Raw genomic sequence first — 14,411 nt, 5'->3', positions numbered from 1 at the left:
CCGCCGGTTCCACACGCGCTGGTGGTGTATTGTTCGATGCCACGAAGAAGAGACACGGACGATTTTCTCGCTCACTCACAGCCTGTGTCGATCGGAATCCGGAAAAACTGAAGCAGCATTTCGCCGTGATTTTGCCAGACCGAGCAGAAAGTGTCTTTTTTTAAGAGGAAGCGAAACGCTAGCCTTCAACGGTCCGTTTTCCGGATCATGAACTGTAACGCGATTGTGATATAAATTTTATGTGTGATTGGTTAACTCGAGAAGCGAATGGTGGTTTGTTGGGACGGAGAATTTTGTGTGTGTACTTCAATTTGATCGTCTCGGTCAGAGACGGAGTGGGGATGAAAAAATTCACGTGTAGCAGCTGAACTAAAAAGATTGCCCCCGAGACGGCTCCCAGTGGTACGCGTACGGGAAAAGCGATGAAACCTGCGATATATTTAGAGTTTTAGTTTCATTTTCTCCCTATTACATCTGACCGCCCGAGTGTGTTCACTTCAACTTGAAGAAGAAAATAATTTGTGTTGCTAGAAGGAAAAAGCACGCCACCGCAAGGAGGCTGATTGTTCCTGACTTGTGTTCTTTCGCCTCTGTCACTGTGATGAATATTCCTCGATGAGTTTCTATATTTTTCGCCAGTGATACGCTGCGGAACATTGTTAACTGTAAGGAAAACTCGTTTCTTGGTTCATTTGAACGGAATAATGAAACTACAAACAGTCGATGTCGATGAATGTCGTCACGAATAATTACTACAAAATGGGTGTCTCTAAACAAGATTCTAGTCCGACGTGAAGTAGTCGTCGCATAGGAAAATCAACAATGGCCGAAAGTGTATAAGAATTTTCAGAGTCGCCTCCGCTGTTGACTCTCTCCAAGACCACTCGCCAATCGTCAAAACACGCACAGAGCCATGTGGAGCGATAGTTCTTAGGTCTTTGTTTGCAAGATGTGTGTCGAAAGTCATCGGAAATGAACGCTAATTATTGTTTTGTCAATATATTTTATGGAGACCCCACGTTGAGAAAGTAGCGAAGTAAAGAAAAAACAGTGGAAATATCGTGTTGTAGATTGGAGCGACAGCAGGTAGCAGGTAAAACTTCACAAGTGGAAGAACGAACGGTGGGTGGATTTTAGGGTGTCACACCAATACATCGAACCAGCTGTTTGTGAATGGGAGAGAGCGAGAATGATGGAGAGAAAATTCTGAAGTGAGCACGTGAAATTAAGGGAGAAAATCCTTTCCATGCTGGTGCAGTGTTGTGTTGTGACATTTCCTTCTGGCAAAATTTGCAACAGCGGTGTTAATTGTGTGCGCGTCGAAGATTGTGTACAAGTAGACCAAAAGTGCGACATACTGTCATAATAAAAATAAACCAGTGTCCTTTAGTTGAAACGCTGTTAGGTAGCATATAGAAAGCACACAAAAGTACACAACATAAGTGAACTAAGAAAACAAATAAACGGTTGGTTGCTTTGGGAGAAACATTACACTGCTCCTCTGTTTGGTTACATTCGAAGTCGGTAGTCAGCACCATAGTTCTACTCGGAAACAGTGGCAACGGCTGATACGGCGGTAACAACATGGTATGGATCTTTCTTCCTAGATACCCAGATTTGATTAATAATGCTTTTGGAAATCGGAAAAACCATAATAACTGGAATGTTAACATGTTTTTCATGCCACAGGGAAATATGATAAACGATACAACTAAACGCTAGGTCTCCGATTTCCAATCTTCGTGTGTTTACATTGCTCAATATGTTATCCTTATTTCGGCGCAACAAAACTCAGAGTGAGCTTGTATTCGTGTGTTTATGCCACCCATCACTCCGTTATGAAGCATTAGGCCGATTCATGGCTGACTGTTAGGATACGTTGTTTTGACAGGAAACTAGGTCAGGTTCTCTTCGACTCAATTGATTCCAATGAATTTTAGGCCTATCTCCCTTTCTTTGTCATAGGGGATTTCACCTCAAATTTACATTCCCTGGTTTAAGTAAACTGCATGATTCAACCTCAACTGAGTTGGCGGATGGTAACCATAAATCTTAGACAACAAATGAGTGTGATACTGAACAAATTGAGCCGCTTTTCGTTCACTCCCACAAAAATTTCATATTGCCAAAATTGAACCTTTTCTTTCAACACTTCGGACCATATTCCCATACACACTTCACGGTGAAAATGAAATGAACGGTACGCTATTGAACAACGTTTTACGAATTAGTGAAGCGTCAAAGAATATAATGGGTTTTCAGAATGAACACCTTTCAAATAGAAATTATGAATGAAAATTAACTTCTCCGTATCAAATTAGTGTTCAATGTGAATGGAAAATTTTGTTTTCTTCATATGGTAAAATAATCTCTTAAAAAAGTATCTGAAGATAATTTTATACTATTATAAGTTTTAGTGGGAAACTCACGTAGGTGACATCCAAATTGAACCCCTATTGAACTGACAGAAGCCAACATATCGAGTTCCCCACTGACATTTTCCCTTTGTTTTACCTTGGATTGGGTTCCCTACTGACAGTTCTGCTTGAGATTTTCCTAACGTCCTCAGCATCAATCAAAGCACCCGGCTGAGAAAATTGATATCGTATCCAGATGTCGACACCGCGAACACACTTCATTCCGTATTCACCGTGAAGTGTAAACGGGGATAAGGCCCTTTGTTCACCGATGACTAGTTAACTCTTCGTTTTATGTCCAAACGTTATTTACCGTCAACATAATGTCCATTAAACTCTTACCTTATTTCAAAAAACCATTTAAATACCTTATTGCAAATTTCTGTATGTACCGAAATAACGGTTATCACTTGATCAAGCTATAATATCAAGAAGGGGTCGTATTAACTTCAGAATACATAATCCGGCAAAAATAACGAAATATGGAATCTCAATGGTAGTGCTTTGTGCAAGATAATGGATACAATTGTAAATTTCAAAATTATTCAGGTGAAAGATTTTTTTATTCTTTATTTTTGAGACTTTCAGCCTCCTGGGCTAGTCGTCTCAGTCAGGTGAAAGAAACAAACTATGAGAAAGAATATTATCGATCTCTGAGCCGCATCTTGGTTATTGACGTCATTTATATCAGAACAATTACTATAATAGCCTTTTTAGCTGCTATATTGTCAGAGAGAAAAAAATTAAGGTGGTACCGGGTCAATAGTTGCTTGCTAAAGGCACTAATGTAAAAGTAAAGTCAATTGACATTTTAAAGAAAAGGTCTTTATAACAGAAATATAACAAGCCGGTACGTATGATATCAACTGTTCATGATTCATCGATGATATAAACTGTAAAGCAAATAACAATTTATATGGATAACATAATAAAATCATCGTGTCATTTTTCATGTCTTTGGAAAACAACCCTATGGTAATGTTTTGGCATCAAATGGTAATTTAATTTATTAGCTACCACTTACCATCAATTTCATTCAATTTTGTCTATGTCAATTTCATTCAATTTTGTCTATGTTTATTGGACAATAAAGTCGATTTAAAGCAACACACATTGTGATGTAGGGAAAAAATCATTCGATTGAGCCTCCTACAGGAAAATAACAGCCGAGGAAATTGAGTGTTTCTTAAAATCGAACGTTGGCCATAACGAACTTTTTTTTTCTGCTGAGTTAATACCACCACATTTAACTTCCGCAGTGCATTCTGGTTTGTTTACAATGTGAATTGTAAATTTTGTAAGTACCGATGAATTGAACAAATATTGTCGAAAAGTTACATTTTTGTCCGTAATAACCTTAGGTGATTGCAGTCCGTACAAATTTCATGTGTTGAGGAGCTGGAGGAAATCATCAGTACGTGGAAAGATAATCCCAATGAGATTGCTGGGTTGAATATTCTTCCGTCGGATCCGGTGGGCGATCTCATGGATGAAATAATGATTCAGGTCAACCGATTAATAACCTCTCAATCTCCAATGTCATAGTTTTTTCGTAGTGTAATTGTACTCTGCAGGTTTTGGAAAATGTTCGATTTTTTCGGGAAATGGATAATCGTAAAGAAATTATTCTCAAGAATTTACATTATCCTAACGCCAACAATAAAATTAACAGTAATAACTTTCGTTGGAAAGAATAAGCCTGCCGATTATAAGTTAAAATTACATGAAATAAGAAAGGTCACATCCCACCCTAGATGGATTAATTAAGGTTCATACTCAGAGACTTTCGTCCACCTTTGCATGTTCGTTCCGGAATATAAAATCAATATATTTTTTTAACGCCGTATATTTGCTAATCGATGTGACTTCTAGTTCGCAGTGCATTTGTACTTGCATTAAAGAAAGAGCGGGTTTCTACCAATGTTCGATTTTTCGAACAGTAATTTTCCGGAAAATGGAAGATTGGATGAAAATAATTCTTCTACAAAGCTACTTCTTTAGCGTCAATAATCAAGATTACACCAATGGTTTTCATCAAAAAAATAATATGTACGGCTTGGTCGTTAATGGCTTAATACTTGTTTGGCGGCAGAACGGGGTGGTATGACAATCACTTCAGACGAAATGTCCAAGAGTTATATGATTGGTAATTATTGAACCGAAAACTTGTTTCAATAGCTTGAAAATTACTTTGAAAGCAGGCTATAGAAATTATACAAGTCTGTATATAAACTGGCGCCCGTTCGGAAATCCATTGAGTTGTGATTGCGGAATGAGTGGAACTGATCTCACTCGCTCGTCTAAATATAATGCTTGGGAATAACGAAGTATCTACGATAATTCGATACAGGTTGCGTACAATTGGCTATGGATTCGAAATATATGGTACTAGCATTATTTGAAGTAAAGATAGCTATATAGTGTACTCGACAAAGTTTTAGCTCTTATTGAAATATTTATGGAGATTCCTGAAAAATAATGTTTTACTTGTAACATTTTTGTGTGTAAAATCTCACTTTTGACATGTTCTTCACATGTTTCTGAATAGAAAAAAGTTATCAGAACATTACATGCTTACAAGTTGAAAAAAACTCAAGATTTCAAAGAATTTTTCACCCAAAATCTATCAGAACTACAAAATTTTAGTCAAAGAATTAAATGTAGGATTTTTTTTGCTTTCTTAAAAAATATTTTAAAAAAATTCGAAAAAGAATTTAATTGAAAAAAAATATTTTGAAAATTAAAATTAATTTTTCTCGAAAACATGCGTTTTTAAAATTCTTCAAAAATGATATAAATAGCACTTACCATTTCCAACAAGTCACCCATACATCGGAAGATGGGCACCTCTACAGAGAAAAAGTTTTTCTGACTACAACTTTTTCATGTTTTCTTTGAAAAAATACCATAAATTAAAATTAACATTTTTACGTTTAAATTATCGTAATTTACTTGTTCTGAAAACTTTTTTCTATTTGGAAACAGGTCAAGAACATGTCGAAAGCGAGAATTTACACACAAAAATGTTACGAGTAAAACATTATTTTTTCAGGAGTCTTCATACAAAAATGCCTTATATTCCAGGAACTATAGAAGATAGAAAGTTGACGTCTTCGAAAAGAGTTCATATTTTAATAAGAGCTAAAACTTTGTCATTACTTTAAACAAAATTAGGGTTAGTTATAATTATTTCAAAGAAAACATGAAAAAGTTGTTAGAAACACCTTTTTCCTGTAAAAGTTGTTGGAAATTGTATGGGCTATTCATATATTTTTTTTTGAGAATTAAAAAAAATCAATTTTTTTAGAAAAAGGAATTAATTTTTTAAATAACTTTAAAAGAGTCAATTTTTTCCCCTGTATCAATTACAGTGGTGGCCCTATAGTTACCACATTCTATGATTAAATGAAACAAATAAATAAACAACCTTGTATTTTATATTACCACATATAACATTTGTTCTATTATGAATATAGAGCTTCCAAGAAATTATTTTTTTTTACTGTCAATTTGAATATATTAAATCATTTTTGCAAATTAAAACCAAACATTGCTTGGCCGCATAACTAGCACAGCTTAATTTTGATGGAGGATAGGATACGATAATATAATAACATTTATCCTCGAAGTTTAGTATTTTGTGTGAAACCCTTTCTGAGCAAGAACTCTGCTTTTAATCGCAGTGATGGGCTTTCAACGAGTCATTTGCATCTTTGATTAGGGATACTATACCATACTTCTCGGACAACCTCCCAAAGTTCGGTCATATTTTTTGTTTTTTTTAAGATTGATATGTTCCTCAATGTCGTTCCATAAGCACTCAATGGGATTGACAGCAGGACTTTGAGATGGCCAAGTTAAAACATCGATATGCTAATCCAAGACACATTGCTTCACATGTTTGGAAGTATGCTTTGGATCATTGTCGTGCATGAACGTCCATCTCAATGGAAGGTTGTCCTCAGCGTGTGGTTCTATATGCTGCTGGAGAATACGTTTGTAGAGATTTGGATCCGTTCTACCATCGATCTTTGCAATAGGGCCCTCGCCATGCCAAGCTATTGCTTAGGTGGACGCCACACGTAACGTTTTCCATCGGATCCAAATCTGTTGAATTTAGATTCATCACTCCACAATACATTCCGCGAAAATGTAGCCGTTTTGTTTCTAAAGTTTCTTGAAAATGAAGTCTGGCATTTAACCCTTTCGCTACGAGCGTCGTCTATAGACGACATCCGCGCGATGAGCTGTGTGTACGAGCGTCGTCTATAGACGACATCCGCGCGATGAGCTGTGTGTACGAGCGTCGTCTATAGACGACATCAGGGTGATACAGCACATCGATCACACCAGCGCCATATGCATACTTTTCGGCGCAGTGCTTCGTTCAGCGGTAGCCAGGGTTGCCAACTATAATTTTTAAAAATCAGGAAGAATGAAAATAAAAATCAGGAAGTTAATGTCGATTTTTGGGAAAACAAAAACATAATTTTCAATCAAAGCATTATAGTTTAATTTTATATCCATAGTTCTGTTTCAGAATCTTTCGCCATCTTTCACACAGCTTAAATATTCTATCCGCCCAGAACATGTTATTTCCTCGCTGAAAAATGTTGCGAGCCATACATGTGAGAAACAAGTTGCTTGGTAGGAGCTCATAACACAGAATTCATTCCATATCTCACCAGAAACAGAGTATATCATTCTCCGGGCGAAGACCGGATATGTAAAAGAATAAATAAACATGGTATAAAAGGGTTTAGTTCATATTGGATACTACAGATTTGTGCTGAGCAACACAACCTCGCAGACCGCTCTCGTTCAGTCTTTTCTGATTGTTCGGCTACATAGTACAATATTATAATCCATGGCGATCCTGTTACTAATTTCCGCTGGAGTATTAAATGGATTATTCTTGGCGATACATGTAATAATCCGATCGTCTGCCTCTGTTATCTTTCTTGGACGAGCCTTTCGTTTTATTTTTGAAACAGTTTGATATTTCCGGATATACTCAATCGCGTTGTAGACTAGTTTTCTGGACCGGCCGATGAGATTTGCTATCTCTTTCGATGATTTTCCTTTGTTTCTAAGATTCATAACCCTAAGATAACAACCCTGACCTCCGGGGTACAAGATGCTCCTCGGCTAAGCTTGGTTACCTACCCAATAATAACAACAATGCTTTTATTTGCTGGAACAAATGTCATCAGTACATTTTCCAAAATTTAGATGACATTTGAGATAATTACCAAATTTTCGAAATGAATTTTAGAAGAAAAACTGTTTGTGCTAATCACTACATAAAGCTCTAAAAAGCAAATGGCATTAGAGATGGGCAAACCGTTCATGAACTGAACAAAAGAACTAATTCATCAAAAAGAGTGAACGAACTGCCGTTCTTTTTTGCTGGGCAACAGTTCATATGAACTGTATACCCAGTTCAAAACGAACTGTGTATACAGTTTAGAACGAATTGCGTATGCAGTTCAGAACGAACTGTATATACAGTTCAGAACGAACTGTGTGCGATGACCGCCGAATGAACTGTGTATGCAGTTCAGAACGAACTGACCGCTGGCTGAACTGTGCATGCAGTTCAGAACGAACTGTGTACGGTAAGCGGTGCATAAGAGGAAAGAAAACGAACGAGTGATAGATGGATGATGCTGCAAGGTAAATAGTTCTTAAATTAACGAATGGAAACAAACGATAGCCCCATGAAATAACAAAAATAATATGTCGGTATTGTCGCTTTCATAAAAAACGCAAAATTTCAGGATACGATGGTTTTAAATTAGATTGTTAAATTATTTATCAAATAAAATTTTAATTTAATATTTTGGAGGTCAGGGTAAATATTTCAGCAAGTTGATATGCGTTTCTACCTCACTTAGAAAATATAGTTGAAAGCGGAAAGATTTAAATAGTCTTTTTTTTTATACTATATCATATTGTGCTCGATAATTTTGAGATAGACGTTCGCGGTTTGGGTTCAGTTTTGCTATAGCATTTATTGTAATACATCCCGATTATCCGCGGAAGAGTCGGGCAACGTCACCGCGAATAACGAACATCGCGGATAACGCAATAATGGACTAGAAAATACACTTCAGCATGGAAACTATGTTTTATTAATACAGGAATCATTAAACTATCCATCTATAAGGTCGTGTGCACCATGGGTCAGATAATGTGAAATTCATGACCAAAACAAAAGAGCATTATCTTTTTTCTTCTTTTGTAGGAGCATTGTACCATTGCGTCCATTAGTTTGATCTATTGTAGTGCAAAGCATGATCTTACCACTCACTGGAAAAATCCAGGAAGGTCTATTGATTTACTATGGAACTCGCTGTTTCGGACAATCCGCTCCGCGAATAATAGGGGTTCTACTGTATATGTAAATCTATCCAAATATATTGTTTGAAAGCGAGAGTATAGCAAATATTTCAATTTTCTTATTCTACGTCTTAAACGGCACTTACTTCCCAGTATGTTTAGTACTTTAGTATTTAGTAGAGTCTACCGGAAGGAAAATATGTAGCATGAAACAATTCAGACAATTCAAGTAATCTGCAGTCACTGATCAATCAAAAATAATAAAAATAATATTCCCTACATTGGATCGATTCACACGAGTGATATCACATTGCCTTTCAGTGAGAGTAAATAAAAGTATGAGAAACAAAGTCAATGCGCCGTCCGTTTGCACCGCAATAACCAGAAATAACGCACTTTTCAAATGGCTATTTACTACCTGCCAAGCAATGACTCTACTCATACTAGATTGCTATTCAGGTGGTTTCAAGTCCTGTTTTCATAATCTCACAGTCTTCTGATTGAAGTCCAGCGCACATTATATGAACTCCCTCAGGATGGATTAAAACGCGCTCATGTCCTTTGTTGTCTGCAACCAGAAATAATAGTATAGCATCATAACTAGCTGTAAATTGCAACAAAACATTCCGCTATCAACACATGGCGCCGAATCATATCTCTTATACGTTGAAGACGACTACCCTTTCAAACGATTCTGTAAGTGCAATTAATAATTGTTTGTTTCTCATTCATTCATCCTAGGACCCAACGCCAGCGTTCGATCGTAGCGGATGGCATATACAACAACTCGCTATTTATGCATGCGGCCACATCACACGTCGGCAACGTTGTGCAGGTCCAGACAGCATCCGGTGTCATATTCGAGGGAGTGTTTCGGACATTCTCATCTCAATTTCAGGTAAGCAGCAACAACGCTGGATTTTTGTTTTGATCCCTTCTTTCATGTTATTTACTCTTTACATTCGAAGTACGTCGTACTTCTTGCAGTTAGACAGTGACAGTGGAGGAAAAAAGGGTTATTTTGCAAAGATCTGGCAACTCGTCAGAAGATTTTCAAACATTGCTAACATCTGAGAATGAATAGGTTCCTAGAGCACAAGGTTTCAAGTCATATTCGATACCACAAAAACACTAAAAGACGTATGTCTTATTGATTTTTCTCCGTACATAAGGGTAAGAACTTCATCTAGCACACAATGCAAAAACCTTCATCGTTTCATATTGTGCAGTATCATGTTACTTCTCCTCAATCGGCTCCCCTGCTGTGTATGCATTTTCCATTCACAAACCTTGGCATTATATACAGAATCCCTCTTGCGTTCTATATATTCGACTTGGAATTGAGCTGTCTTTGTGTTAGCTGTAGTTAACATTTACAGATGCTTCGGTTTTATAGTTTGGAAAATACAGAAAAAGGTAAAATGAATTTCGGTGACGTTACTACGATGTCTGACTCATATCTTTCTTTGTGCGCTTCTCCTGCTTATCCACTGGCTAACCTCGGGATAAATTTGTCAACTGAAAAGTGATATTCGTTGTCTACGATGCTCGTGGTTTTTACTTCCGGTCCGTGTGTTTTGACAGTCAGTGTTTTGTTATAATAATTCATTAAAATTTGTTCTGATGAAGCAAACGAGGAATGACGCACCAACCCATTAAATCATCCTGCTAAAAGCTAGTGTTAAACTCGCACTTGGAGCATACACACGAGTACCAATGATTACTCCTTACTGCTGCTTCGGGAAGGTCTGAGAGAAAGCACGTGGAAATGCCTCAGCAAGGCACCTTCTTCACAGGAGGGTATCGCTACCAGAAAAAGTGCCCAACGTTTGGACACATTTAGCTTCTGTAATCCCGTGGAGTTCCCGTCCTGGCAAGAAAGCCACGATGCACACGGATCGCGAAGCCTATTGAGAAAGCGAATTGCTAGCATTCTGAGTACAATCTGCGAGCTACTATTTCGGTCGCAAGACAGTGAACAGTAGAACTCAATTCAGACTAATCTAACACTAGTTTGTGCATATGATTAAATGGTTGATGTGTCCTGGCAGATTGTGTTGTTATAATTGCTTTGATTCCTGGAGAGAATATTGAAATAGATTGAATAAAGGTACAGTTTATAATTTTTTTACATAGCAACTGCTCAATTAGCTTTCACGCCGGTGAGTGCTTATTACTGTTACACGAGATCATGCTTCCATGTTTTCATAATTTATTTTAATTTCCACTAATGTTTAAAAGACGACCAATTAAGCTTCTATGAAACTATAAACCGTGTAACCATTACACTAAATGGTTCATTAATGTAATTCAGTATAAGTTGAATGAATGCACGGATTGTAGCTATTCCAACCAGCGTCGGAAGAACCGACTAAAGTGAAATGCTGGACGAAATTGACAATGAACTCAGTTTCGCCCCTACTGTTACGCATCGGTGAACGAAAATACGTTAGACGAATTGAAAGGAAGCACCAACTTCAAAACATAATTAGAATGGTGTAATTAAGATCACTTTGATTCACAGTAGATCCGATTATTCGCAGGATCCCGCAAGGTCACTACAAAAAAGTAAAAAAAAAACTAAAAATTAAGTGCAAACACGAAACATAATTGAACCTTTCAATCCTCTACGTCTGCATCACTAAAATGCATCATAATACAAATTTAACCCTTTCCCGTACAACATCGAGTCTCACCCGTGATGTACTTGCATAACATAGAGCGCTAAAACTCTCAGCAGAATAGTGAAATCACTTGATTTGTGACGTATTAAATAATACGGGAAGGGGTTAGTAATTAACTTTTTAGTCAGCTATTCCATGCCAAACAGATACAATGGTTCTCATATTTTCGTGAAGATTGGACCAGTAATTTTTATTTTTCATTAGGGTGGTCATTGTCATTCTAGGGTGGTACGAAAAATTTTCCCTTTTGTTTTTCGTTCACCTAGCCTTCTTTGCAAAAATATTACACTTCGTTTTTATAGTTTACATGGTTTTGAGATATATTGCGCTATGTTTTGCTGTAATAATACGTCTTTCATTTCAATACTGGGATGTAAGTTCAAAGTTTCGAAAACGAGAACGATTCGCAACAAGGTTTTGAGCGTTAACCCTTTCCCGTACAACATCGAGTCTCACTCGTGGCCACTTGAATAACATAGGGCACAAGAACGCTCAGCAGACTAGTGAAATTACTTGATGTGTGGCGTATTAAATAAAACGGGAAGGGGTTTATGTCTCCTAAACAACTGAATGAAATGATATGTTGAACACTCCATTCGAAAGAAAAAATGTTTATGCTTGTTACTTATTGTTCCAAAAACTTGTTTTAATAGCTTTAAAATTGCTTTCGATTCGAAAGTCACACAAATGTGTATATAAGCGGGAACCCGCTCGGAAATACACTCAGTTTTGCTTGCGCAGCGGTTGATGTACGATCGCTGGAATAAGTGTGTTTCCCTGACACAGACTTCAAAACCAATGAACCTGAGGAAAATCCACCCAGTTATAATTGTTAGTGATTAGTGATTATTAGTCTAAATTTTTCATTTATTCGATTATCGATTAATCGTTGGGGCATTTTTCATTATTCGATTCATTCGAATAATTGTCTTTCAATATTCGATTAATCGAGCGAATATTTATTTCTTGAAATAATCACGTATCACGATGTCATTCTGGTAGCGTGGTCTATCGGGTTGTCGATGTTAGATGGTTGAATAAAAAAATTATATAGTCTAATTCTTAACCGAAAAACGCATTAACCTTGAGAAAGATTCCTTCTTTTATTAATCGCGATTACAGTGACAATTATTCGATGTATTCGTATTTTGATATTGAATAATTCGATACAAAATTACTCGACTATAATTTAAGATATTCGATTATTTGAATTAATCGAATGATTAACCGACGTCTCTATTAGTGATCCCCGATTTTTGAAATTAATCGTTCATCAGCTAATCGAATACTTTTCAGCAGTTTGTTATTCGATACGATTAATCGCCCCAAATAATCGATTAATCGTCACACTGAGAGAAATAATGAGTTAGACTAATATTTCTCATTTGCTAAAAAGTCATCTGGAATCATCTGGTGTTCATTCCGCCTGAAAATCAATAATTATCTTCCTCACGTTCCCCTATGTCGTCAACGCAATTGAGCTTCGTTTACTAGTTTAGGGGAGCGTCAAAGATGATGATAGAATTTCAGGATAAAGCTGCAGCGGCTGACGTTTTTATTCTCTGGATCTGGATCGATGATTCGACGTAAATTATTCGTTCGCTTCGACTATTGGTTGCGCAGTATTCGTTCGATTAATAATCGATTTCTGTAGGAAGTATTCGATTAATCGAACGGTTATCGGGGATCACTAATAATTGTACAACGATTGGAGCATGTTATCGCTGTTGTCGCGAAGCTAACTTCGTTCATCATGAAAGCGCTGATATGCTAAGAAGGCAACCAAGAAAGCACCAGCATCGAAGAGGCTTGAGGCTTTGAAAGCAGCATTGATTGTCGGCGAGCGTCGAGCGTCGAGCGTCGAGGAGAAGAAACCGAAAGGTTGGCATCATCTGCTGGCAAATAATCTGCCAGTTCTGTTTAGAACCTTGAATTGAAACGAAAGAGTTCACTTGGTTTTCTATGTATTGTATAATACTGCGACCAAATACATTTTGCTTTGTAATTTGTAATCAAGTGCGTCGAGCTTCGAGGAGAAAGAATCGAAAATATGTCATCGTTGCTGACAAATATATTTTGTTTTGTAATTTTTGCTAGAGAATAAGTGATAAGCAATTATTAAGTATTATGTATGGAGCGGAGAGTAAATTTTGGACTAATTTTGCGTGATTGCTTCTTTTGCTTATTTTGTTGCAAACGGCGACGTTTTACACGAAGCGAACGACATCTCGTTTTGCTAGCCATGTTTTGCATTACTCATATTTTAATCATGACTGAGTTGAAATTTCAAGCAGGTACCCATATTCATAGATTTTTGTGTTTTCAATAATTTGTTGTTATTGTCTTGAATTATAGAGACCTAAAACTTCTTCAGTTCCCTTCGACGCTATCAATAGTTTGTTTTAAGGGCATATAATTCGTAGACATTTTATCTTTCGAATGAAGTGATAATCATGTCACTTCGTTCAGTCGACAAAGAGCTATTGAGGCTCAACACAATGTGCCTCCAACGTAACGCTCTCGTTTTTAAAATTCCCCGAAATATTCATTCATCCATTCATTGAGATTTGATTCAGATTCAACTTCAATCAATAATCACTAAACCAACGATAGTACGTCAACTTTGCGGTTATACCACATATATAACCCACTTCCTGTTTTTTTTAAATATTATTTCTTGAATGCTCAGGCCTTTTTACTTAACATATAAAAAAAATCGGACAGGCGTTTTTTTTGTTTTTGAGCTATGATTTTTCAATGGTAACATAATATCATTCTTCATTCAATATTCCTATGCGACTGGACTACCGTTCGCCTATATCGATTAATAAGGACTGTAACATGATTGCATTATCAACACTCATAATTTCTAATCCCAGATTATCATGTTATACGAAGAGACTTGAATCAATTTCGATTATTGCAATGAGCGACGTGAACGGTTCGCACAAAGGCAAAGCGACAAAAT

General features: G+C 36.8%; 1 protein-coding gene across 3 annotated transcripts in view; it reads left to right on the top strand.

Moving 5' to 3' along the window:
- Nucleotides 1-14,411, top strand: part of LOC129775725 (ataxin-2 homolog) — a 45,765-nt gene that overhangs the window by 11,317 nt on the left and 20,037 nt on the right. For 2 of the 3 annotated variants that reach the window (XM_055780774.1, XM_055780773.1), the window contains exon 2: nucleotides 9,501-9,657. In XM_055780774.1, the coding sequence (XP_055636749.1) occupies nucleotides 9,501-9,657 (157 nt within the window). Of the gene's footprint in view, nucleotides 1-32; nucleotides 1,588-9,500; nucleotides 9,658-14,411 lie in introns of those variants that run through there. The other variant, XM_055780776.1, reaches the window with a different exon arrangement.

The sequence above is a fragment of the Toxorhynchites rutilus genome, chromosome 3, assembly GCF_029784135.1.
Source record: "Toxorhynchites rutilus septentrionalis strain SRP chromosome 3, ASM2978413v1, whole genome shotgun sequence".
In the NCBI taxonomy this organism is placed as follows: Eukaryota; Metazoa; Arthropoda; class Insecta; order Diptera; family Culicidae; genus Toxorhynchites; species Toxorhynchites rutilus.
Note: the sequence above shows the minus strand (reverse complement) of the source record. Positions and strands in the feature narration are given on the sequence as shown.